At 40.2% G+C, this 24,697-nt stretch overlaps 1 protein-coding gene across 2 annotated transcripts in view; it reads right to left on the bottom strand.

Moving 5' to 3' along the window:
- The window catches only part of SLC1A1 (solute carrier family 1 member 1), an 83,623-nt gene that overhangs the window by 33,140 nt on the left and 25,786 nt on the right, over positions 1 to 24,697 (bottom strand). For both annotated transcript variants that reach the window (XM_058301794.1, XM_058301795.2), the window contains exon 2: positions 4,238 to 4,378. In XM_058301794.1, the coding sequence (XP_058157777.1) occupies positions 4,238 to 4,378 (141 nt within the window). The remainder of the gene's footprint in view (positions 1 to 4,237; positions 4,379 to 24,697) is intronic.

The raw sequence follows: 24,697 nt of genomic DNA, 5'->3' as shown, positions 1-24,697 counted from the left end.
AGGGACCATAGAGAAGGAGGGGAGCAAGCTCGAGGAGCACAGAGCAGGACCCATCCTGCCTTCTCCTACTTTTATTAAGAAAGGAAGGGGGTGGGGGGTATATGGGCACCTCATATTTTTTTAATGTAACATTAAAGAAATAAAGACAAAAAATAAATAAATAAAAAGAAAGGAAGACAAGAAAATACAAAACAAAACAAAGAAATTAAAAAAACCTTTTCCAGATTTTAACAATAACATGTGTTTGTTCACCTTGAAAATGTAAAGTGGAAAGAGTCATGTTTTCTTATCACCTAGATCTAACCACTAACCTTTTCATTTTGATCCCAACTTTTAAAAATGCATATAAATGTTAATAAAATTGTGTAATCTTTTGTTTAATCTGTTTTATCCTTTCCCTTTATCTGTGTTAGGAACATTTGCACATGTTATTAAATATGTTTCCAGATAAAGTTTGAAATAGCTGCAGAGTATTCTAACTTATGGATATACCATACATTTAGATTGCTTATAGCACAATTACGAAAAATGCTACCAGAAATACCTTTGTACCTGAATCTTTGAACTCAGATTTGATTATTTTTTATGATAAATTCCCAGAAGTGGAAATGCTAGGACAAATGAGCAGAACATGAGCCAAACTGCCCTACAGAACGTCTGTTTCAATTTATACAGTAACCAAAAAAAAAAAAAAGGATGAATATGCCCATCTCCCACAAAATTGCCCACATTGGTATTATTATCTTTTCCTTACAGTCTGATACATGAATAAGGCATTAGTGTCACCATGCTATTTTGTTTGCATCCCTAGAATTTTTGGCCACTTTCTTTGCTCCATGTCAAAAGAATGGGTAGTGGTTCTGCTCTCTCTCTCATTCTCCTACCTGGGGTTTTGGTGAGGGGAAACTACTAGACCTGTGCTATAGCTTAGAAGAGCAGCTGGGCTGTGTGAGTAGAATGCTGAGGGTTGTAAATTATTTTCCTAGATTATTTGCAAGGCTGAGCTAGCACACAAAACACACAGACTGCAAAAATCTCACTAGTTACTGACTGCCAAGAGTTGCACGTATTTTCAAACATCCAACATCACAGAACTAGTATATTCCTACATATATTTTTACCTTTCTAAAAAATTTGACTTACTATACGATTTTAGGATTTGCTGCCTAACTTGGATCAACCTTCTATACTTTCTTCCACAGACATGAAAATTAAATAGTATCACTCATTGGGGGAGTTTATGAACCCTGTGCCAGACTGCATATATGTACAATTGCGAACACTTTTCTTAGAAGAGAGTCCAAAACTTTCATCATGTTTTCAAGAATCCCAAGAAAAGATTAAGAATCTCCAATGTGGACAGAATTCTTAGGGGTCATAAATGCCATACCTACAGGGGCCAGGTAGGCAATATGAATGAGTGAAGTGGGTGAGGTACTAGGCAATAGGGAGTGGTGGGTATTGTGGCATCCTCAAATGCATTTATTCCAACTAAAGGGAGTAGCTGTTTCTCAGTCCCAGACCATTGCTGCATTTGGCAATGTGGGCTTAGTGTCTCTAGATGTTAATTTTTTCAGAAGAAGCTAGAAATCTGGATTTTTCCATAAATCTTCCAAGTTTAAAGCATTGTAATAATTTTTTTCTCTTTATTTTTTTAATGTTACATTAAAAAAATATGAGGTCCCCATATACTCCCCACCCCCCTCACCCCCACTCCTCCACCCATAACAACAACCTCCTCCATCATCATGAGACATTCATTGCACTTGGTGAAGACATCTCTGAGCACTGCTGCACCTCATGGTCAATGGTCCACACCATAGCCCACACTCTCCCACAGTCCACCCAGTGGGCCATGGGAGGACATACAATGTCCGGTAACTGTCCCTGCAGCACCACCTAGGACAACTCCAACCCCCCAAAATGCCCCTACATCACATCTCTTCCTCCCACTTCCTACCCCCAGCAGCCACCATGGCCACCTTCTCCACACCAATGCCACATTTTCTTCCATTACTAATCACAATAGTTCATGAATAGAATATCAGTAAGTCCACTCTAATCCATTCTCTATTCCTCCATCCTGTGGACCCTAGAACGGCCGTGTCCACTTGTAATAATGTAAACAGGCACAAACAGCTGGGCCCTGAGCCTCAGCAGAGTGGTGACTCCTACTCTCTGGTTCGTTGGTCTTACCCAGGTCAGCTAACAGGGAGGTGAAGATGGTCAACCACCACACCAAGGAATCAAGAGTGCCTACAACTTTAAGCAGAGGAATTGCATCCATCATCCATGTGGAATCTAAGCCCCCTCTAGATCTAGAGGTGGAGAGGGCATCACCATACTAGGGTCCACAGTATGAAGGAATAAAATATGGACTAGAGTGGACTTACTGATATTCTACTATGAAACTACTGTGACCAGTAATAGAAGAAATTTTAGCATTGAGGTGGAGAAAGTGGTCACAGTAGTTGCTGAGGGCAGGGAAAGGGAAGTAGAGATGTGTGGGGGCATTTTTGGGATTTTGAGTTGTTCTAAATGATATTTCAGGGTCAGATGCTGGACTTTATATATCCTGCCATAACCCCCTGAATGTACTGGGGGAGAGTGTGAACTACAGGGTAAACTATTATCTATGTAGTGTAGCAGTGCCCCAGAATGTGTTCACTGAGTGCGATGAATGTACCACAATGATGGGGGAGGTTGCTGGTGTGGGAGGAGTGGGGTGGGGGGGTGGGGGGTAAATGGGAACCGCTTATATTTTTAATGTAACTTTTTTTTGTGATGTATATATCTTCAAAAAAATTACAATTTACAAAAATGATGAGGTGGGGGGGTGGGAAGTGTTATATGGGAACCTCCTACGTTTTTTGTTTTTTTTCATGTTTTTTAATGTAACGTTCCTTGAGATCTATTAACTCTAATAAAAAAAAAACAGAAAAAAAATAAACAGGCACACAAGTACTAAATGGGACAAATGGACTGCTGATTTGGCTCTCAGTTTGCTATGCCTAAAAGAAGCCAGGCATTTCAAAACATAATATACAAATAAAACTAAGTAAATGTTCTCTTCTGGTTTCTAATGAGCCAAGGACACCAAGACCATTTACAAAAAGCCCTCCTAAAGCACTCTAGTCTGACTAAAGCTTGGCATCGGGAATGTCAATGGTCAAATGCTACACCTTTCCAAGGAACACAGTTGCTGAATTCAGCAGATACTGGCACCACTTTCCCTCCCCCACTGCCAATTCCAGTGTCTACATAGATCGTCCCAGGGCTCTTCAGTGTCAGTGATGAAAAACGTTCTAGAAGGGGTTGTTTCAAGAGTCCTAATTGCATGGTTACATAAAACCTTGATTTTCAAGCAGGCAATGCTAATGACTGTCCCGCCACATTGTACCTATTAGCAGAATTAGGATAAATACAAGAAACCACAGTATGCACGGATTCTTTGCGATGCCTACCATACCCAGACAAAGGACATTTTGTAAACCATATTAATCTCTATCGACACAAGGGAGCTTCTGGCAATATAATTATCAATAAGGGAAAATCCTTTTCCAATATAATGATCAATAAAGGAAAATCCTTTTCCAAATTCAACTCTATCTTAAGTTCAGATTTTAAAATATAGGCTTTTAAAATATGGTTCAAACTCATAATTAAAACTTTTGCACAGCACCTGATTGCTCGTCATCATGGTGAATTTCCAGGGCAGATATACAGCAAGTTTGGAATTGTGTGGAGTAGAAATGGGTGAGGACTGGAGAACAGAAGGACCCTGCAGGCAGCTGTTGAGAGCTTAAGGGGCGGAACCACGGTGGCTGGGAAACCCAGCAACAACATGATCAAAACCGATGACCGCGTTTTGCCTGTGGTTACTGGCTGACATTTCAGTGATCAAATATGCCTTGTTTTTTCCTGGATAGAGTTTTATTTATAATGTGTTGAAAATGGCATCTTCCTCAGAAAATATCATATGGCTGGAAAATGAAGATTTGGGCTGTGGTGGGCAGGGCTGCAAACATAGCAATGCCACTTTGTGAATGATGAAATATTTCCACTCAAGCAAATAACACACTTTCCAGGTGAGGTGTGTGTGTGTGAGAGAGAGAGACAGAGAGAAAGGGACAGAGGGAGAAATGTAGTGCATTTCATTTTTGCCATAATTAGAAAAAAACAACTTAAGTGAAGGCTCCTTAAATAATCACAGGGAACATCAGTTTTCTCAGGGTACCTGTAATCATGCTGGATATAATTAACGGCAAAATGATGAGTTTCAGCATCCTCATTAGAATTTCTCCAGGAAAAGCAAAGTAGAATTTCTCCAGATTAGAGAACTTGCTGTATTCCCGAACCAAGACTCCTACAGCAATCCCTAAGAAAAACAAGAATTGGGAAAAAGAAAAGAGGAACTTCATGAGTTCTCCTGTATACATTTCTATGGAAAATACAAAAAACATGGACAATTTTTAATGGCAGAAAGAATCAGTTTAGATTATCTCCCAAGAGTATGTAAATTTTAGACTTTTGAAAAAAAATCACATTTTAAAAGGTAACGACTAGGAAAAAAACAACATCATTGTACCAAAACCAATATATTAATTTTGTTTTTACATACCACCTTTATTCTTTGTCGACATGCAGATATTTTACATATTTTATAAGTAACAAATCTATGAGTTTGTATTTTTTTGCTTCACATTATCAAAAATACTCTTTGCTGTTGATGCAACTTTTATCATTTTAATAGCAATGTACTATTCCATTGTCTTTGATATATACCACATTGTCGAACAATTACACTCTTGAATTCTTTCAGATATTTCTAGACAATGACGTGTTTAAGTTTGTCTAATCAAGAGGCTTTTTACGAAGTTTCTGATACTTAGTACTTTTTACACTGAGGATTACAATTATGTGTGTATAGGGAAATGTTCAGTATAAATAATTGTTGTACGTTTTCCAAAAGCTTGCCTTTCCAAGATGCCTAATCCTTCAGTTGTGAGGAGAACAAAATTTAAGGCCAATTTCCTATTATCTGTGGTAATGATGGCTTTGATACCTAAAAATCACAAATTTTTAATATTTCATCTTTAATGCTCTTCCAAATGGCTCTAAAAATGTCTAACTATCCTTCCTGCCTCCCATCCACACATCTTTTTCTCTTAAAAAAAAACAAGAAATAAAATGAGCTGGGATGACTTTCATATCTTTTTTTCCTTTATCGACCCCTGATGGATATGAATAAGACATAAATAATCAAAGAGTGGGAAGATAGGAGGCTATCAGGCATGCTAGTTCAGACTCAGATAATTAGTTTGTGAAAATTCAGTTGTTGGACAAAGATTTCTAGGGCAATTAGGAGATGTTGGTTATAATAAAATATTACAGTTTTCATTTAAACTCAGGAATCCTTCTCATGATGTCTTATAAGATGCATTTTGTGCAGTAACCTTACCATTAGTTTAATTTTATTTTCTTAATCTTATTCTACCTTTGCCTTGATCTCCTTATTCTGCATATTCACCACCAGATTTCTGGGAAGACATTTTAAATCATTTTTGGAACAAAGAGCATATAAACAGATTTGTACACATAAATGTATAAATGTATATATTCTCCAAATTGCAACTAAGACAAAAAACCACACCAAAATTCTAATATGTCTTATTTGGTTCTTATTTTAAAACACAGTATTAGAGGCTCCTGAGTGGGTAAGAACACCAAGGTTTCAAAATGTTTTTAAGTGAATTAAAAGCATGTTGCCCTCACTTCCTACTTCATAAATTGCCCATGTTCAGCTGTTGTATATGAAACATACCTATATGATGCCAAAAGGATACTATGTAAGGCTCAGTGCCTTAAACAGAAAATGAACATTTGCTTTCATACTATTTAGGTGGCTTTACTTTTTGTCAAAGAAACCTCAGTATGTAAAAATAAAGGACATGTGTCTTTGCTAAAAGACGAGCTACAAAAACACTCTGTTGAGGAGCAAAAGAAGCCCATGTGCTCTGATCTTAAGGTTATATTACTAATGAGGAACTGGGCTTTTAATCATATTACCCAAATGAATGCAGGGTAGTTGGAAAGAAAAGTACTTGCTGTTTTTCAACCTTTCAACTGGTATGGCCTTTATGGGACAAATAAAAGTGTTACCACAAGTAGTAATCCAAAAGGAAAGGTGACATGCAGGATGGAAAGGTCACAAATTTAACCATCGACATTTTCTATCCAGCTTGTTCTTGAAGTTGTTTCACTAATTGTATTCCATATTTCTTCTTCTTCTTCTTCTTCTTCTTTTTTTTTTTTTCACTGCAAAGAAGACTATTAAGTCCTGGAAATGTAGGTGGGAGATTCAGAGATCTGAATCCCAGATTCAGAGGGTCCCAGAGATTCACTCTGGAACCCTCCAGTATAAGAAGTGGCTGGTGCTTGCCCTCAGCCAGGAGTTACCCCTGGTAAATCGGGTGTGTTTCTTCTTGGTCTCAAACAATCTTGGAAAAATTAGAGGGAGGATAAGAAAAATCACTGGAAGATTTTCCAGGTTTCAAGATAAGGTCGGAATCTTGCAAGGCACAATTCTTCCCTACCCATTTCCGGAGTCAGAAACTTGGACTGGATGAAGCTACATGGAGAAGACCCCAAAGCCAAGATCAAGAACCTTCCTGAATGTTACAGCTCCATAACCCTTCAACAAGGCCAAAAAAGGAATCCCTAAAGGGAATGTAGCTACCTGCACACCTGCACCCACTCAGCTCCAGCTCGGACCAGGACACCATTCTGGGGCAAGAAGATTCTACACAGCGGTTGCTTCAGAGGAACACTTGTGTTGGATGAGCAGGCTTGAGTTCTAACCTAGTTGTGTGACTTTAGCCATAACTTAAACAGCTTCTAATTACAACTGGTGAGCTCGGAGATATGGGGAAAGGGTGGGGTGACCTTCAAAGGTCCCTTCTTGAAGCCTAAGATGCTGTGATCACTTCTGAACCTTGGTTCTTCAACTTTAAAATGGGATCATACAGTCTCGTTAGCTCAAACAAGGAAGGGAAAAACCCTGAGGGAAGCAATTAAGATCTGTCAGGGATTGCATTTTTAGGGTCAGTTTCAAGTTTAAAAGAGAAGATACACAGAGTATTTGCTAACTTTGTCTCAAAAAACAATTCCAGCACCCTTTGTCTCGGAGTTTCTAGAGTTTTTTTATTTTTTTATTTTAATATCTAAACTTATTTTTTAAAAATATTAAGAAACAATACTGGAAATTCAAAATAAAATTTAAAAGGCACATATAATTACACCAACATATCTCTCTCCCCCATTTTTCCAGGTTCTATCTATTCCTTGTTCTTATGTACATACACAATATACAGTTCTAAAAATTAGCACAAGAATAGTAGTTGAATTGTCTTTGATGCAGATTTATGGAAATAGCAATGTTCCGGTTTTGGGCTATTTGCAGTAAAGAGATTCAAATCTTCTGTGATTTTTAATCAAGGCCCCAGAATAGTTCTCCGGTATAAAGATTAATTTTGGCTTGATTAAATAAGATTTATTCACAAAGGAAAATATTTTTAATTATCACTGAAATAGTTATCTAGTCATGCCATCATGCTTGGTTGGCACTATATTAAGCAAATTAACAATGTGTCTTTTTGCCTTTTGGGAACTAGTCTAAGATGAATACTGATGACCAGAAAATAAAAAGTTAGAATAATTGAACAATTATGAGTAAATGCCTACGTGCATACTGGATAACTGGGAAGGATGGTCCATCTTGTTCTTATGCTGCAATATATCAGTATCTTTCTCTCCCTCTCTGAAGAGCTGAGTAGCTTCACCAATGCAAGCTCGTCACATAAACTTTGACTCAAAAAATGCCTCTGAATCTGTAAAGTTTTTCTTTTTAATTTTAAAACTCTGACAAACGTTTTTACTGTGTGTGGTAAACTGAATTATGTGCCTAAATTTAGACGTGCTCTTAATCTTAATTCACATTACCATGGTGTGAACCCATTGTAATCAGGCTCTCTTGACGAGGTCATTTCTAGTTAAGGTGTGGTCCAACTGAGTGAGGGGTGGTCTTAATCCGGAGTACTGAAGTCCCTTTAAAGAGAACATGGAAGTCACAGAAACTAGAAAAGAGAGGATATCGCTATATGATGGGAGGAAGAGATACAAGCCAAGGAATCCCAAGCACTGCCAGCAGCCAGCACCAGGGCACTACTGACTGAACAAGAGAAAGCAAGCCTTGCCGATATTTTGATTTTGAACAACTTCTTGCCTCAAAACTGTAAGCCAATAAATTCCTGTTGTTTAAGCCAATCCATTTTTGCACGGCATTTGTGGTAACAGCTCTGGTAAATAAGACACTGTGTAAGCAATCTTATCATAGTTCTCCGGAAATAAAAATAGTGCAAAAATTCAACCACAGTTTCACCAATTCAAACACATGTAAAGTGAAACAGTTTTCTTTGCTCCTATAAATAGCACAGTTAACCATCAAAGAATGGCTAACAACTTACTGAGCATATACTATGTGCCAGGCTCTGTGCTAAGTTTGGATTCTCTCATATATTTATATCTAGTTTTAATATAATCATGTTTTTTAAAAGGATGTTTCTTTTAATATTATATCTCTAAGCATTTCTCCCATTTTATACATCTTTATCTTTTAAAATGCTGCATAATGCCACTTTGGATGGACATACTTCTTGAACCGTTAAATATTTAAATCTTTGACAATTTTGCTGATTCTTTAGACAGCCAAAGCAAGGATAAAATATGATGCAAAAGCTTAAGTTATTGTCCCTTTTTGGGTTCAAGGGAAGAAAATTATATTAAAGACATTATTTCTAATATCTAAATTCAAGAAAAAGCAATAACAAAATAACATTTATTAACGTCTAGCTATATACCAAGCACTAAATAAGTGCTAGAGGAGTTGAGGGGGAGGTGTTAAAAAAGGGGGAAACGTTACTACTGCAATAATAATAAATGCTTCCTTTTAGATGAGTCTAAACACTATCAAGAGGAAATGTGGTTTGCCCAGTTTTGTCAATAGTGGTGACTGTTTACATTGAGTCTTCTTTTTTTTTTTATCTACCACCTGCAATATCAATAATTCAGTCTGAGTCAAAAAGAAAGTTGATTGAGTGAGGAGCTGCAGTAGAGATTTAGGCACACAGGGGAACCCCTTTCTCTTTGTCATGTTACAATACTGAAACAGCATCTGTTACCAGATAAAGGAGGGCTTCATCTCTTCCGAGCACTGCTGGATCTTGAAGCAGCTCCTGAATCAAAGGTTACACTTTATTCCGTATCATTATCACATTGAGTCCAAGTTGAGTTTTCAATGCTCTGAAAAATTAGAGGTCTATATCTGAAGTTTTGACAATTCCATTTTGCAGACTTTTGATTATCCACAATATTTTACTCTCCTCCATGCCAGCTATCAGTTTGTTATATTATGGGATGTGGGAGGGAAAAGTTTGACTTTCTTCTCTGAATGCTCTGTCTCCTATTCCCAGCCTCTGCCCCCGACAAAAATCTCCACTTTCTCCTTCTTTCTGTCAGTTCAAACAAAAATACCAGCAAAATAAGGGAAGGTGTCAGGTCACTCAATAGCCATTATTTGTGGTGCATCTGGTAAGATATAAAATAGTCAAGGTAATTTCTCAGCCCATTGGGTCTATATAAATAAGAAAACACATGCACAATATTTTTTAATTTTCTGTTTTATGACCAACTCAACTTAATCATCTGGTAGTGTCCAAAGTCTTCACCTTATGAATTACTCGGAACTCTGAATGGGGCTTGGCCCACAGACCACAAGCAAAATGACTCCATTGTGGTGAAGTATCCAAGGAGATATATACTTTAAAATGAGAGCTGAGAGAGGCGTATGTGGCTCAAGTGATAAGGCCTCTGCCTACTATATGGGAGGACATGGATTCAGACTCTGGGGCCACCTGGTGAAAAAGCAGAAGAGAAACTGTGCCTGCACAGAGAGCCAAGGGCCTGCGTGGTGAGCTGAGTGCCCACGTGGTGAGCCGAGTGACCATGTGGCACACCAAATGCCCACACAGCAAGCCCAGTGCCTGTGCGGTGAGCCAGTGCCCGCACAAGAAGAATCACACAGCAAGATGATATGACAAAAAAGGAGACAAGGGAAGAGTCAAGGTGAAGTGCAGCAGAGACCAGGAACTAGGTGGTGCAATTGACAGGGAACCTCTCTCCACATCAGAGGCCCCCAGGATTGAATCCTGGTGAATCCTAGAGGAGAAAAATGAGAAGACAAAGAGAGAAGTAGATACAGAAGATCACAGTGAATGGACACAGCAAAAACAGCAGGGAGCGGGGTGGGGAGGGGAAGAAAAAAAATGAGAGCTGAATTTTGACTGATGGCAGAGTCTAATTAATGAATTAGACAAAAAAAAAAAAAAAAAAAAAAAATTAAGAATGAGAAGACATTCCAGAAGACAGAATAGTACTGCAAGGCTTGGAGGTAAAAAATCTTGGCACATTTGAGCAACTGCAAGCAATTCAGTATGGGCAATGATTAGGTAGACAGATGGGAGGAGGGACAGGACAAGAAGCTGCAGAAGTAGAAAGAAGCCAGATCATGAAGGACTCCATATACAAGTTAAGAAGTGAACTTGATCCTGAAGGCAGTGGAAAGCCACTGAAGGATTTCCACAGGGAATGATAGAGCTTGGGATCAGAAAGCCATGTGTGAATCCTGGGGCTTGTACAGTGCAGGGCGGCAGGGGAATCTTGGGGGCCATCCTCTACTTTACATCCCCTCCCCAAATCTAACTATGTAGAGTAAAAGCCCAAAGTGACTGGCAAGATCTGTATTTCTTAATAGTAATCTTATTAGAATTCTATTTTATGTATAGAAACTGAATTGTTGATTCTTTGAGAAAGGGATATTATTTGCTTTAAGGAAAAGTTAAAAAAGCATGACACTTGTGCATCTTCCATCCAGACGGAACAAATCTTTTTTAGCGTTTTACCGAATTAACTTCGGATCTTCTTTATCACCAAACAAATCATTACAGTTGAGGGGTCCATTGTGCCTACTCCCAGTTTTAATTTTCCTATGGGTTCCTCTTTCCTCCTTACTTTTAGGCTTACTTGAGGTTCTCCTGAGCCAGTGAGTAGAATTGTCCAGTCTTCATTCCAAGCATAAAGCCAAATTTTAGCCAGAGATCTGATTCTAGCTCCTTGACTCACATGAGCCAAAAGCACATTTATTTCCCATGTGAATATTAAAACTCGAGCCTCTCATCATTAAGGCTTGTAATTGGGTCTAGACCTCAACATCATCTTCTGTCACTCTTCTGGTTTTGAGTTCCCTTCTTATTTCTGGCACACCCGAGGATGTTCCTTTATTTCTTTGGAAGTTGTGTTTGACTGTATATTAATTTGGGAATGATTTATTTTGCATTTCTATGTGTCTGAGATGGTAGGTGAACTGAAACCAACCATATTAGCTCCACCACCAGAAATCTGGTTAGAAGGTTGGTTCAGATTCAGCAGAACCACACTTTGAGTAGCAAAGATATAATTGAGCCTAGCAAGGGCACCAATAAGACCTTGTCTCTAATGGCAACATTCACCTTGACAATGTAGAAAGATCCTGCTGCAAGTCTTAAGCAATAGGACACTGAGGTAGAGGCTCAACTGAACTTGCAAACAAGTTGAACTTGTTCCTTGCTTTAGTCTCTTTGGCTACTAAAGCAAATACAATGCAATGGGTTTGCTTAAACAATGGGAATTAATGAGCTCATGGGTCTGTGGACAATAGAAGTCCAAAGCATAAGGGTGATGTTTTCTTCCTAAAGATTGGCATTCTGGGATTGGCTGCCAGCAATCATTGGTTCTGGGCTCCTCTGTCACATGGCAATGTACATGGGTGGCCTCTTCCAGCCTTTCCCTTCTCTTTCAGGTTCCCTTGATGTTCATCTTCTAGCTGCTCCATCTCTAGCTTTCTATCTGTCTGAATTTCATTCTATTTATAAAGGACTCCAGCAAAAGGATTAAGACCCATCCTGATTGGTCTGAGCCACACCTTAACTGAAGTAACCTTATTAAAAGGTCCTACTGAAAAATGGGTTCACACTCACAGGGATGGATTAAGTTTAAGAATATGTTTTCTGGGAAGCAGACTTGGCCCAATGGATAAGGCATCCACATCCACCTACCACATGGGAGGTCCACGGTTCAAACCCCAGGCCTCCTTGACCCACGTGAAACTGGTCCATGCACAGTGCTTATGTGTACAAGGAGTGCCCTGCCACACAGGGGTGTCCCCCGCGTAGGGGAGCACAAGGAGTGTGCCCCATAAGGAGAGCCACCCAGTGTGAAAGAAAGTGCAGCCTGCCCAGGAATGGCGCCTCACACAGGGACAGCTGACACAGCAAGATGACGCAACAAAAAGAAACACAGATTCCCGGTGCCGCTGTAAAGGATAAAAGCGGTCACAGAAGAACACACAGCAAATGGACACAGAGAGCAGACAACGGGGGGGTTGAGGGGGAAAGGGGAGAGAAATAAATTAAAAAAATAAAATAAGTCTTAAAAAAAAAAAAAAAAGAATGTTTTCTGGCATACATCGCTCCAAACCATCACACTTCCTCTGTAAAGATCCTGAACAAATAACTGTCCTTGATGACTATTTCTCTCCCATTTGTCTACCTTCTTCAACTGTGGTTCCCCCCTTCCTCATTCTGCTTCGGTTTGGGGGTTTCAGACATTCTATAAGGTGAGCAGTGATAAAGTCACAGTTGAGCCTGAATAAGAAAAAACAAGGCTTCAGGCAGACACTACAAAGCTTCCAACCAAGCCACTCGAACAGGCAAACTCATCTTGACAAAAAGAAATGTGTTCCTGGATGATGGGGGAATGAAGATCTGCCCCAGAAGATTTTGTTTTTTTAAAATATATTTTTAATTTATTTTTAAAAGATACACAGATCACATAAAATTTTACATTGAAAAATATAGGAGATTCCCATATTCCCCCTCCCCATACCCCCCATTTTTCCCACATCAACAACTTCTTTCATTAGTGTGGTACATTCATTGCATTTGATTAATACATTTTGCAGCGCTGCTACGTGGCATGGATTATAGTTTACATTGTGATTTACAGTCTCTCCCAGTCCATTCAGTGGGTTATGGCAGGATATATAATGTCCAGCATCTGTCCCTGCAGTATCATTCAGGATAACTCCAAGTTCTGGAAATGCCTCCATATCACACCTCTCCCTGCCTTCAGCAATTCCAGGGGCCACTGTCTCCACATCAATGATATAATTTCTTCATTGCTAGAGTCACAATAATTCTATAGTAGAATACCAGTAAGTCCACTCTAGTCCATATTTTTTCCCAATCCTGAGGATGGTGATGCCCACCCCACCTCTCAACTGAAAGGGGGCTTCGATCCCACATGACTGATGGATGGGACTCTCCTGCCTATAGGTTTAGCCTCTCTTGGTTCCCCCGTGTGGTGGTTGACCGTCCTCAGCTCCCTGTCAGCTGACCTGGGTAAGTCCAATGAACTGGAGAGTAGGTGTTGCAACTCTGCTGAGGCTCAGGGCCCAGCTGGCACATGGACAGCCCAGAGATTCAAGTCTCCCAGAGGTTTTCTTTAAAAGCAATTTTGAAGCATAAGCAATGTTTCCATCCCACCATGGATAAAACTGTGATAAAGTCACCAAACTTCTGCCATGAGGTATCCTCAGCTTCCAGATCAACTTCCATAACAGGTGACGGTGACCATGGCTTGGCTTAAAGTAATGCCATAATTGAGTCTTTAAAAGGCCATTCCACCATTCTATCACTCTAGCTGGCCCAGGATGAAGGGAACATGGTAAGAACAGTGAATTCCATGGGCATGTGCCCATTTCCACACATCATTTGCTGTGAAATGGATTCCTTGATCAGAAGCAATGCTGTGTGGAATGCCATGGCAGTAGATAAGACATTTGGTAAGTCCACGGATGGTAGTTTTGGAAGAAGCACTGAATGCAGGCAATGCAAACCCATTTATGGAGTATGTGTCTATTCCAGTTAAAACAAATTGCTGCCCCTTCCATGGTGGAAGTGGCCCATGTAATCAACCTGCCACCAGGGAACAGGCTGATGACCTTGGGGAATGGTGTCATATTGGCAGCTGAGTATGGATCTCCGCTGCTGGCAGACTGGACACTGAGCAGTGGCTGTAGCCAAGTGAGCCTTGGTGAGGGAAAGTCCATGTTGCTGAGCCCATGCATAACCTCCTTCCTACCTCCATGGTCAATTTGTTCATGAGTCCACTGGGCAATGACAGGAGTTAATGGGGGAAAAGGCTGAGCTTAGCGTTATCCACTTGATTATTAAAGTCTTCCTCTGCTGAAGTCACCCTCTGGTAAGCATTTATGTGGGACACAGATATTTCATATTTTTGCCCACTCAGAAAAGTCTATCCACATACCTCTTCCTCAGATCTCAATGCCACTAATTTTCCAATCATGTTCCTTTCAAGTCCCTGACCATCCAGCCAAACAATTGGGAACAGCCCATGATTCAGTGTACAAATGAACTCTGGCCATTTCTTCTTCCAAGCAAAATGAGCAACCAGGTGTACTGCTCAAAGTTCTGCCCACTGGGAGGATTTGCCCTCACTACCATCCTTCAAGGATGTCCCAGAAAGGGACTGCAGTGCTGCAGCTGTTCAATTTCAGGTGGTACCTGCATATCATGCAAAACCATCTATAAACCAGGCCCAAGTTTCCTCTTCCTCAGTAAACTGATTGTAAGGGACTTCCAAAAGGCCAAAACTGTGGGCTGGGAAAGAGAAGGTAACATGGCAGGGGTGGTGACCATGGGCATCTGGGCTACTTCCTCATGTAGCTTACTTGTGCCTTCAGGACCTGCTTGAGATCCATCTTGTACATACCACTTCCACTTTATTATGGAGTGCTGCTGTGCACGCTCAACATTATGGTTTGGTGGGTGGGACAATAACCAGCTCATGGTAGGCAACTCAGGTCTTATGGTACCTTGATGGCCCATGGTTAAGTGTTCAGTCTTTACTAAGGTCCAGGAGTAGGTCAAAAGCTGTTTCTCAAACGGAGAGTAGTTATCTGCAGAGGATGGCAGGGCTTTGCTCCAAAATCCTAAGGGTCTGCGTTGTGAGTCTCCTATAGGGACCTGCGAAAGGCTCCAGACAGCATTGCTATTTGCCATTGAAACTTCAACCACCATTGGATCTATGGGAGCATATGGCCCAAGTGGTAGTGCAGCTTGCACAGCAGCTTGGACCTGTTGCAAAGCCTCCTCTTGTTCCAGTCCCCAACAAAAACTAGCAGTTTTTCTGGTCACTTGGTAAATGAGCCAGAGTAGCACACCCAAATGAGGAATGTGTTGTCTCCCAAATCTGAAGAGACCAACTAAGCTCTGTATCTCTTTTTTGGTCATAGGAAGGGTCAGATGCAACAGTTTATCCTTCACTTTAGAAGGGATATCTTGACATGCCACACATCACTGGACACCTAGGAATTTCATTGAGGTGGAAGGCCCCTGTATTTTAGTTGGATTTATCTCCCATCATCTCTCACACAAATGCCTTGCCAGTAAGTCTAGAGTCTTTGCTACTTCTTGCTCACTAGGACCTATCAACAAGATATCATCAATATAATGGACCAGTGTGAAGTCTTGTGGGAGGAAGTGACGATCAAGATCTCCGTGGACACTATTATGACATAGGGCTGGAGAGTTGATATACCCCTGAGGCAGGACAGTGAGGGTATACTGCCTTGCCAACTGAAAGCAAACTGTTTCTGGTGGTCCTTACTAAGGGAAATTGGGAAAAAAAGCTTTTGCCATATCAATAGCTGCATACCAGGTTATCAGGGGATTTGTTGATTTGCTCAAGCAATGATACCACATCTGGGACAGCAGCAGTGATTGGAGTCAACACCTGATTAAGTTTATGATAATCTACTGTCATCCTCCAAGACCCGTCTGTTTTCTGCACATGCCAATAGGAGAGTTGAATGGAGATGTGGGAATCACTGTCCCTGCATCCTTCAGATCCTTGATGGTGTCACTAATTTCTGCAATTTCTCCAGAAATCTGATATTGCTCTTGATTTACTATTTTGCTAGGCAGAGGCAGTTCTATTGAATCCCACTTGGCCTTTCCTACCATAATAGCCCTCACTCCACAAGTCAGGGATCCAATGTGGGGATTCCACCAGTTACTGAGTATGTCTATTCCAATGATGCATTCTGGAACTGGGGAAATAACCACAAAGTGGATCTGGGGACCCACTGGACCCATTGTGAGGTGGACCTGAGCTAAAACTCCATCAATCACCTGACCGCTATAAGACCCTACTCTGACTGATTGACTCACAGTGATGTTTTGGGTCTCCTGGAATTAATATCACTTCTGAGCCAGTACCTAATAATCTCTGAAATGTCTGACCATCTCCTTATCCCCAATGCAGTTACTCTGGTAAAAGACTGTAGGTCTCCTTGGGGAAAGGTGGGAGGAAGATTAACAGTATACATTTTCAGCATTTTAACAGGATCCTTCTCCAAGGGACTTGACCTTCTCCTCTTTCAAGGGGCTCTGGGTCTGTAAACTGTCACGAGTCTGGGAATTGATTAAGGGGCTGTGATTCTCTGTGTCTCTATTATTTAAGTTAAAGTTTTGTTCACTTGACCTAGAACTCTTCTGCTTATACAGATCCAGAAATTTAGTAGACTGTCCATTTATTTCACTTCTAGGTATCCCATGATCTATTAGCCAATGCCATAACTCGATGTGACTCAGACCATTTTGAGTGCAGCTTTGAATCTGCCTTTCAATGAGGTAGCCAAGCCCACCTCCTCTTTGGTGATTAATTGCAGATACTTGACTTGTAGTAGCCAGAGATCTGATCATCCCCATAATGTTTAAGGATTCTAATTTCGTTACAGCCCTCCCTACAGTAATATCTGGACTACAGAGAAGGACAACCACAGAGCTCTTCAGCAAAGATGGAATTAGTCTTACAAATTTATTCCTCAGAATCCTGATTAAAGGTATGTCCTCTGGACACTCCTGGGGTGGGTGTCAGGTCTTACATGGTAAATCCATTCTAGCATTCCAATCTATCTAAGCCTTTGAATTCCCTCTTCTACTGTATACCAGGGCAAATCTGACATCTCAACCTAAGACATGCTAGGCCATCTTTTGGTCCATGTTTCAGTCAGCCACCCAAACAAACTGTTAGAGCCCTTTCTAACCTCTTGAGCTACAGTGTTGAATCCAGAATTTTTGCTTAGTGGGCCCATATCAATAAATTCAGCCTGACCCAGCTTTATACTCCTTCTGCCATTATCCCATACCCTTAGTATCCATTCCCACACATATTTCCCTGACTTCTGTCTATATAAACTGGAAAACTCATACAGTTCTTTCAGAGTATAGTATACTTCCTCACACTTTGTATTTCACCTTTGAGGGCTTGTGATTTTAGTCTAGTAATAGGTCTCCAAGAGAAGAGATGTAGTGGGGATGGGTAAGGAGAAGGATTAGAAATGCCTTACAAGCTACTGACCTCAGAGCGTTCCTTTGAATTTTCACCTGGTAAAACAGGATTAATCTTCTCATGCAGGGGTTGGAAGGAAGAGTCCTTGGGCAGTGCATGCTGGAGTTTGGCTGGTACCTGCCTCAGGGCAGGAAGGAGGTCTGGACTCCCTGGGGCAGGCTGGAGACTGGGTGATACAAGGTTGACAGTGTGGTCTCCATAGGGCAGGCCATTACCGGCTTATCTTGTAAATCTCAGCAGAATTTAGGTTTCCAATGCCCCCAACGATATCACCAACCCATATGTCTCCATCCCAGTCCTCAGGTTCTACTCCTTTCTAATCAATGCCTTCTCTATAACCACAGGCACCCTGCGAGGTGAGATTTTAGTTTCCTTTGTAAATCTGCCACTAATAAAATGAGAGTCTGAGTCTGGTTTTCAGATATCTCAAGCCTGTGGCTGCAAGAAACAATATTTTCTTTCAGAACAAACACAGAAACTTTCCCATCATTCATGTGGCATTTAAGTTGCAAATTTGAAGGCATTAGTGCATCTCTTTTTTTGTAACTATATCCAGAGTATCTAGGAGGAGCCAGCCAACATCATTTACCATTGACTCACAAAATTCTGTTAAGGTGTTGAAAACACTCTCACTCAGATCCTTGCTTCTTGTAAGTGTGGAAGTAGGGGAATCCAGTGATGATATTTTGCATATCTTCTTTGCCAACTCATGCCATGGACTGTTAGTGGCCTCTTCCTTGTTGGAAAGGGAGTCATTAGTAACCCTTGAGTTCAATTAGAGTAGAGAGCCAATTGCAAAACTCCCAGAATCACCTCGGACATCCCATGTTTAAGATTCTGTTCCTCAAGAATCACTCCTGGTACCAAGCTGTATTAGTCAGAGTTCTCCAGGGAAATGGAATCAACAGGAGATATCTGTAAATAGTATGAGATTTAAAAGATTCTCTCATCTGACCGTGGGAATGCACAAGTCCAGGTTCCGCAGGGAGGCTGCAAACCAGGGGCTCTGATGAAAGTTCAATGAAGGTCCTTGATGAGTTTTTCCGGGAGACATTGGCTGTCTAAAGAAGAGCTGGGAAATTCTCTCTGAATGTTGAAATCATTTCCCCTTTTAAGGCATTTAACTGATTGAATAATGCATCACTCATTGCTGACGGCAATCTCCCTGGTTGAACGTAGATGTAATCAGCCATCTATGCAGTAAACTCACTGATGACTTAAGTTCATAAATACCCTTGTACTACAATTAGCCCAGTGCTTGCTTGATCAAACAACTGGGCAGAATTACCTGGCTGAGCTGACACATTAACCTAACCTTCACAGGCAGATATGTGATTCATATATTTGACATACACCTTGAACTCACAATATATAAAAAACTCTCACAATTCAAGAATAAGACAAAGTACCTGATTGAAAAATAGGCAAAGGATCTGATTATACAATTTTCCAAAGAAGATCTATTTCAAAAGGCCAATAAGCACATGAAAAGATACTCAACAACATTATCAATAGGGAAATGCAATCAAAGCCATGATGAGATACTACTTCTTACCTGCTAGGATGGCTATGGCAAAAAAAAAAAAAAAAAAGGAAAAACAATATGTGTTGGTGAGATGTGGAGAAATTGGAACCCTAATATATTTCTGGCAGAACGTAAAATGGTATAACCACTGTGGAAAAAATTTTGACAGTTCTTCACAAAGTTAAACACAGGATTACTATGTGATCTTGGTATATATCCAAGAGAATAGAAAACATATGTTAATGTAGAAACTTGTACACAAATATTCATAGCAGCATTATTCATAATAGACAAAAAGTGGAATCTAAATGTCTATCAGCTGGTGAATGGATAAAATGTTACATTTCCACACAATGGAATATTATTGCCATAAAAAGGAGTATAGTACTGATACATGCTATACCATGGATAAACCTTGAAAGCATAAAAAGGAAAAAAGTCAGACACAAAAGGTCACATATTGTATGATCATTTATATAAAATATCCAGAATAGGCAAATCCATAGGTGTAGAAAGTCCATCATTGGTTGCCAAGGGAATAAGGTAGAATTGGGCCCGACTGCTAATTGGAAGGGGATTTCTTTCTGGGGTGATGGAAATGTTCTGGAATTAGATAAAGGTGATGGTTGCATAGCTACAGTAAATATACTAAAATCCAGTGAACTATAAACTTTAAAATGGTGAATTTTATGTTACATGAATTATATCAATTTTAAAATAGCACATGCACACTCAAACTAATTTTGAAAAGGTAGATTATTGAATTAAGTGTGATTTATTCCATTTTAATTGAGTGACAATTTGATAGCTTTTTCATAGGGTAGAAGAGAAGACAACAATGTAGGGAGAATTTTTTTCTTTTTTTAAATTATACTAATAGCACAAAGATGACCAAAGATGTGGCATTTTGTTCAAACTTCCAGTTGGTAGGATATGTATGTATTTATCAAATATGAAGGTCTCACCATTTGAAAATAACTATTTGAAAACCCAAGTGAAACCAGATAGCTCTAAAGAAGATCATCAATTTAAAGAAAAGTTGTGATTACAGATTGTGGTTCATAGCCCACAAAGGAGATGTTTGAAAGCTTAATTTTCAATACAAGGCATAAAAATGAGGCAAAAATAAGCAAGAGAAAACCAGGATTTTTTTGAAGATTGTCTGACTCAAAAATCCCTGGAGGGAAAAAGAAGAAATCAATCTAATAGCTTAGGAAAAAAATCAGCTCAATTCATTGAGTGTATGCCACTTACAACCATTTTGCTAAGCTCTGGAGGGGGGCACATGTTCCTGGTCCTCATGTGATTTTCAGTCTAGACGGGGATCTAAGTTGTATCAGAAATTTCCCTGTGTCAACATGATCGGGAGAGGAGTCTGCTTCCCACTTACTAGGAGTATGGCCCTGGGTAAGCTGCCTAACCTCTCTAAGCCACTCTTTCCTCATCAGACAAAAGGGGATGACAACAAACAACAGTACTTAAGTCACATGGGTATTGGGAGCATGAGGTGAAATAATGAAAGTGGGGGACTTAGCCCCAACCCTGCCTCTCAGGAAGGGCCTCCTGAGTGTTGGCTATGACTGGGTAGCAACAAAAAATGATAACCACAGCAGCAAAAAGTAGAGAGAACAGCTTTCAGAATTATACTCTGGTGTATGTAAAAACTAAATAAGGTTATATAATGGAAAGAGGAGTTGGGAATCTGGATTCTAATTCCATGTCTACCACATAGTTATCTATACAATTTAACCCCTTTGTTTTTGGTTGTTGCATCTCAAAATTTCAATTAAGGTGCCTTAGAAACATCCAGAGCATCAAATGAGAAGATGCATATAAGAAGCACTCTGTGATCTAAACCAATGAATAATTCTTATTTTAGAATGTACTTATTACTTTAAATTGTTTCCATTTCCTTGAAGACCCTTCAAAAATATAGAGATATTTACGGTGTGAAATTTGGAAGCCTGAAGACACACTCCCAGTGGAGGGATGAATAGAAACTTGTACTTAGCCCAGGCAAAAACCCAAGTTTTGTTGATTTCAGCTCAGCTGTTAATTGTTTTCAAACTAATAAACACACAAACACCCGTTTTGGAAATGTGGCAGGAAGGGGATGAGGATCCTAATAGGAGAACGTGATACACGTTAAATAAACATAATGGGCCCAGACTCCACTCCACCATGAACGTCCTAGCTTTGGGACAGAGGGTAAACAGCCACCTCTTTGTGCCTTAGTTTAGTCACCTGTCAAGAAAGAATGCTACCTTACTCAGAGACTTAGGGTGAGGATTAAATGAGATTGAGGGTGAAGTGAGAAGCTCTTCCTCCTTGTCCTCCCTTCAGGGGGGTGGCCCTTCCCTGACACTGCTGCCTTTCCCTTCGGAAGTGCAGGGGCTGGTGCTGAAGGCACCTGCAGAAGCCAAGTGACCTGACATTTTTCATTCTTCCCTGATGGACAGGATGGGACTGGTGGCTCCTTCATCTGAAAGAGGCCTCAGACACCGAAACAACAGGTAGCTGGAGTTGGAACATGGCGTGAGGCCTCCAGCAACATAATTTCCCAGCAAATAAAAGATGCCTTCAAATGGAGCACACAAATACATTTTAAAAACATGTTTAATAAAAGAATGACCATTTCTACCTTCTGTGAAATAACAGCTCCTTGATTACCTGTTCTAAAATAAAAAAAGGAACAAGTCTAATCTAAAGTGTAGAGTTTAACAATGAGATATCATTTCACACCTATTAGAATGGCCACTTATATTAAAAGACAGAAAACTACAAGTGTTGGAGAGGATATGGAGAGATAGGAACATTTATTCACTGTTGGTGGGGATGTAGAATGGTACAGCCATTTCCCTGTGTCAGTTCCTAAAGAAGTTGAATATAGATTTGCCACATGACCCAGCCATACCACTACTGGGTAAATATCCAGAAAAACTGAGAGCCGAGATACAAACAGACATCTGCACACAAATGCTGCATAGCAGCATTACCCATGATTGCCAAAAGATGGAAACAACCTAGGCATCCACCAACAGATGAATGGATATACAAACTGTGGTGTATACACATGATGGCATATTATGCAGCTGTGAGAAGAAATGAAGTCATAAGCATATGACAACATGGATGAACCTGGAGGACATTATGTTGAGTGAAGCAAGCCAGACACAAAAGGACAAATAATGAGTGATTGTGCCATTACAAACTAAATATATTGTGCTATCTCACAGGGTTAATAACTAGAATATGGTTCACCAGAAAATAGAATGAGGTTAGACAATGGAAAGCTGAGGGTTAACTCATGCAGAATTGGTAAAAAGCTGTTTGTTAATCTTTGGAAATGAATAGAAAAGGTGAGAAAGCACAATATAATGCTTGTTAACTAGCAGAGCTATTATATGGGTATGACTGTTTGAATGGTGTATTAGTCAGCCAAAGGGGTGCTGATGCAAAATACCAGAAATTGGTTCATTTTTATAAAGGGTATTTATTTGGGGTAGGAGCTTACAAATACCAGGCCATAAAACATAAGTTACTTCCCTCATCAAAGTCTATTTGGAGCAAGATGGCTGCCGACGTCTGCAAGGGTTCAGGCTTCCTGGGTTCCTAGTTTCTGGGGCTTGCTTTACTCTGGCTTCAAGGTTCCTTCCTTCCTGGGGCTGGCTTCTCTTTCCTCTGCATGCTGACTTCTCAGGGCTCCAGTTTAACTCTTCAGCATCAAACTCCAAAATCAAAACTCCAACATTAAAAGCTCCCAACTCTGTTCTTCACCATGCCTTTCATCTATGAGTTCCCACCCACCAAGGGGTCATAACTCAGTCATGCCCAGGTACAGATCAGATTACAAGCATAATCCAATATTTCTTTTTGGAATTCATTAATTATATCAAACTGCTACAAATGAGAAAGTCCAAGGTCATGTATATGGCTAAAAGGAAAGCTTAAAAATTTAACATGGGACTGTATTGCACAGTAAAACCTCATGTGAAATGAGTACAGGTATTACTGCATATGTAAGACTTTTTCTTTGAAACTGAACAAATGAATGTTAATGTTACAAGACGTTAACATCAGGCAAAAAAACCAAAACAAACCCAACCAACAACAACAACAAAAACCATTATGCTAAGTGAAAGAAACCAGACACAAAGTACTACATATTGCATGATTCCATTTATATAAAATGTAAATATAAACCAATTCATAAAGATGGAATTAGATTAGTGGTTTTGTAGAGCTTGGGAAGGATAGAGGGATTGAGAAGTGACTGCCAAGGGGTGTGGACTTTTTCTTTTTGGAGAAATGAAATTGTTTTTAATTTTTGGGGGGTGATGAATGCACAACATTGTTATTATACTAAAAGCCACTGATTGTACACTTTGGATAGATTGCATGGTATATAACTATATCTCAATAAAAATGGTTTTAAAATGTGCATCTACACAAGGAAAAAAAAACATATGGTTTAAATACATTTCAAGGATTTTTCAATTTACATCGAAGGTGGCAAACGCCTACCAACCCGTGGGTCAGGGCACTAGTGAGAGAAGCAGGCCCGTGGGCTCTGTGTCTGGGAAGTGGCCACTCAGCTCCAGCTAAGTACTGTCAAATGGAAGTGAGGGTCCAGGGTAATTTGTCTTCTGAAAATGTTTCAAGAGAAACTAGGAATCTGGGTCTCTGTGTGGAACCACACAATTAAAAAATGCTAACAAAAGAATACAAACAACTACGAAACTCCATGGAGCCACACCCAATACATTCTGCAAACCAATTAACTCCCTGAACTATCATTTTCATTCTCATTCTCCTTTTCCTACTGAAGATGGTACAGAAACACGTTAAATCAGAGGAGGGGAAGCCAGTCTCCAGTGTTCAGTTGAAAGCAAATATCACAGCAATCAGAAAATGGTTATGATGACCCCATGAAGCCTCCTTGTGATCTTGAGTCCATTCTACAAATGATGTCAGAGGGACTTTTTTGAGCAAAGCACCATGGGGTGAGGACAAAGAGAGGGCGCTGCTCCTGCCACCCGAGACCTTAGCCTCTAGCAGGCAGAACGTGACATGCACCCAATGATAATATTCCAGAGAACATGCCAGCCCCGTAGAAGAGGACACCTCAGAGTTGTAGGAGTTCAAGGGGAGAGAAATTCCCATTAGGTAGAATCTGAGATAGGCCTCTGATGTAAGGATAGGGACTCAACGCAGGGACTGTTGATGGGGAGGAAGGAGAGTGGGAACAACACCCAGAGACAAAGTAGGGAGAGGAGAAATGAACACTTTCAAGTGCCTACTGTCCAAAATTCTTTCAAAATATGTCATTCCATTTAATCATCTTGTTAAAACAAGTCTGTAGTTTACAAATAAAGAAAGTAAAGAAAGAGAATTATGGAAATCTGACCAAGGCACACAGCCAGCCTGGAGACCCAGATCTGTCTGACCCCAAGGCACTGCTCCTTCCATATACAGGTGACATGAGTGTGCTGGTCAGCAGGCTGGCTGGTGCCTGAGGAATGGTTCAGAGACCTAAGACAAGAAAAACTCATTGGGGCATAGCACGAAAGGCTTTGGAAGCCA

Source organism: Dasypus novemcinctus, chromosome 8 (genome assembly GCF_030445035.2).
Source record: "Dasypus novemcinctus isolate mDasNov1 chromosome 8, mDasNov1.1.hap2, whole genome shotgun sequence".
Classification (NCBI taxonomy): Eukaryota; Metazoa; Chordata; class Mammalia; order Cingulata; family Dasypodidae; genus Dasypus; species Dasypus novemcinctus.
This window is presented reverse-complemented; position numbering and strand designations above follow the sequence as displayed.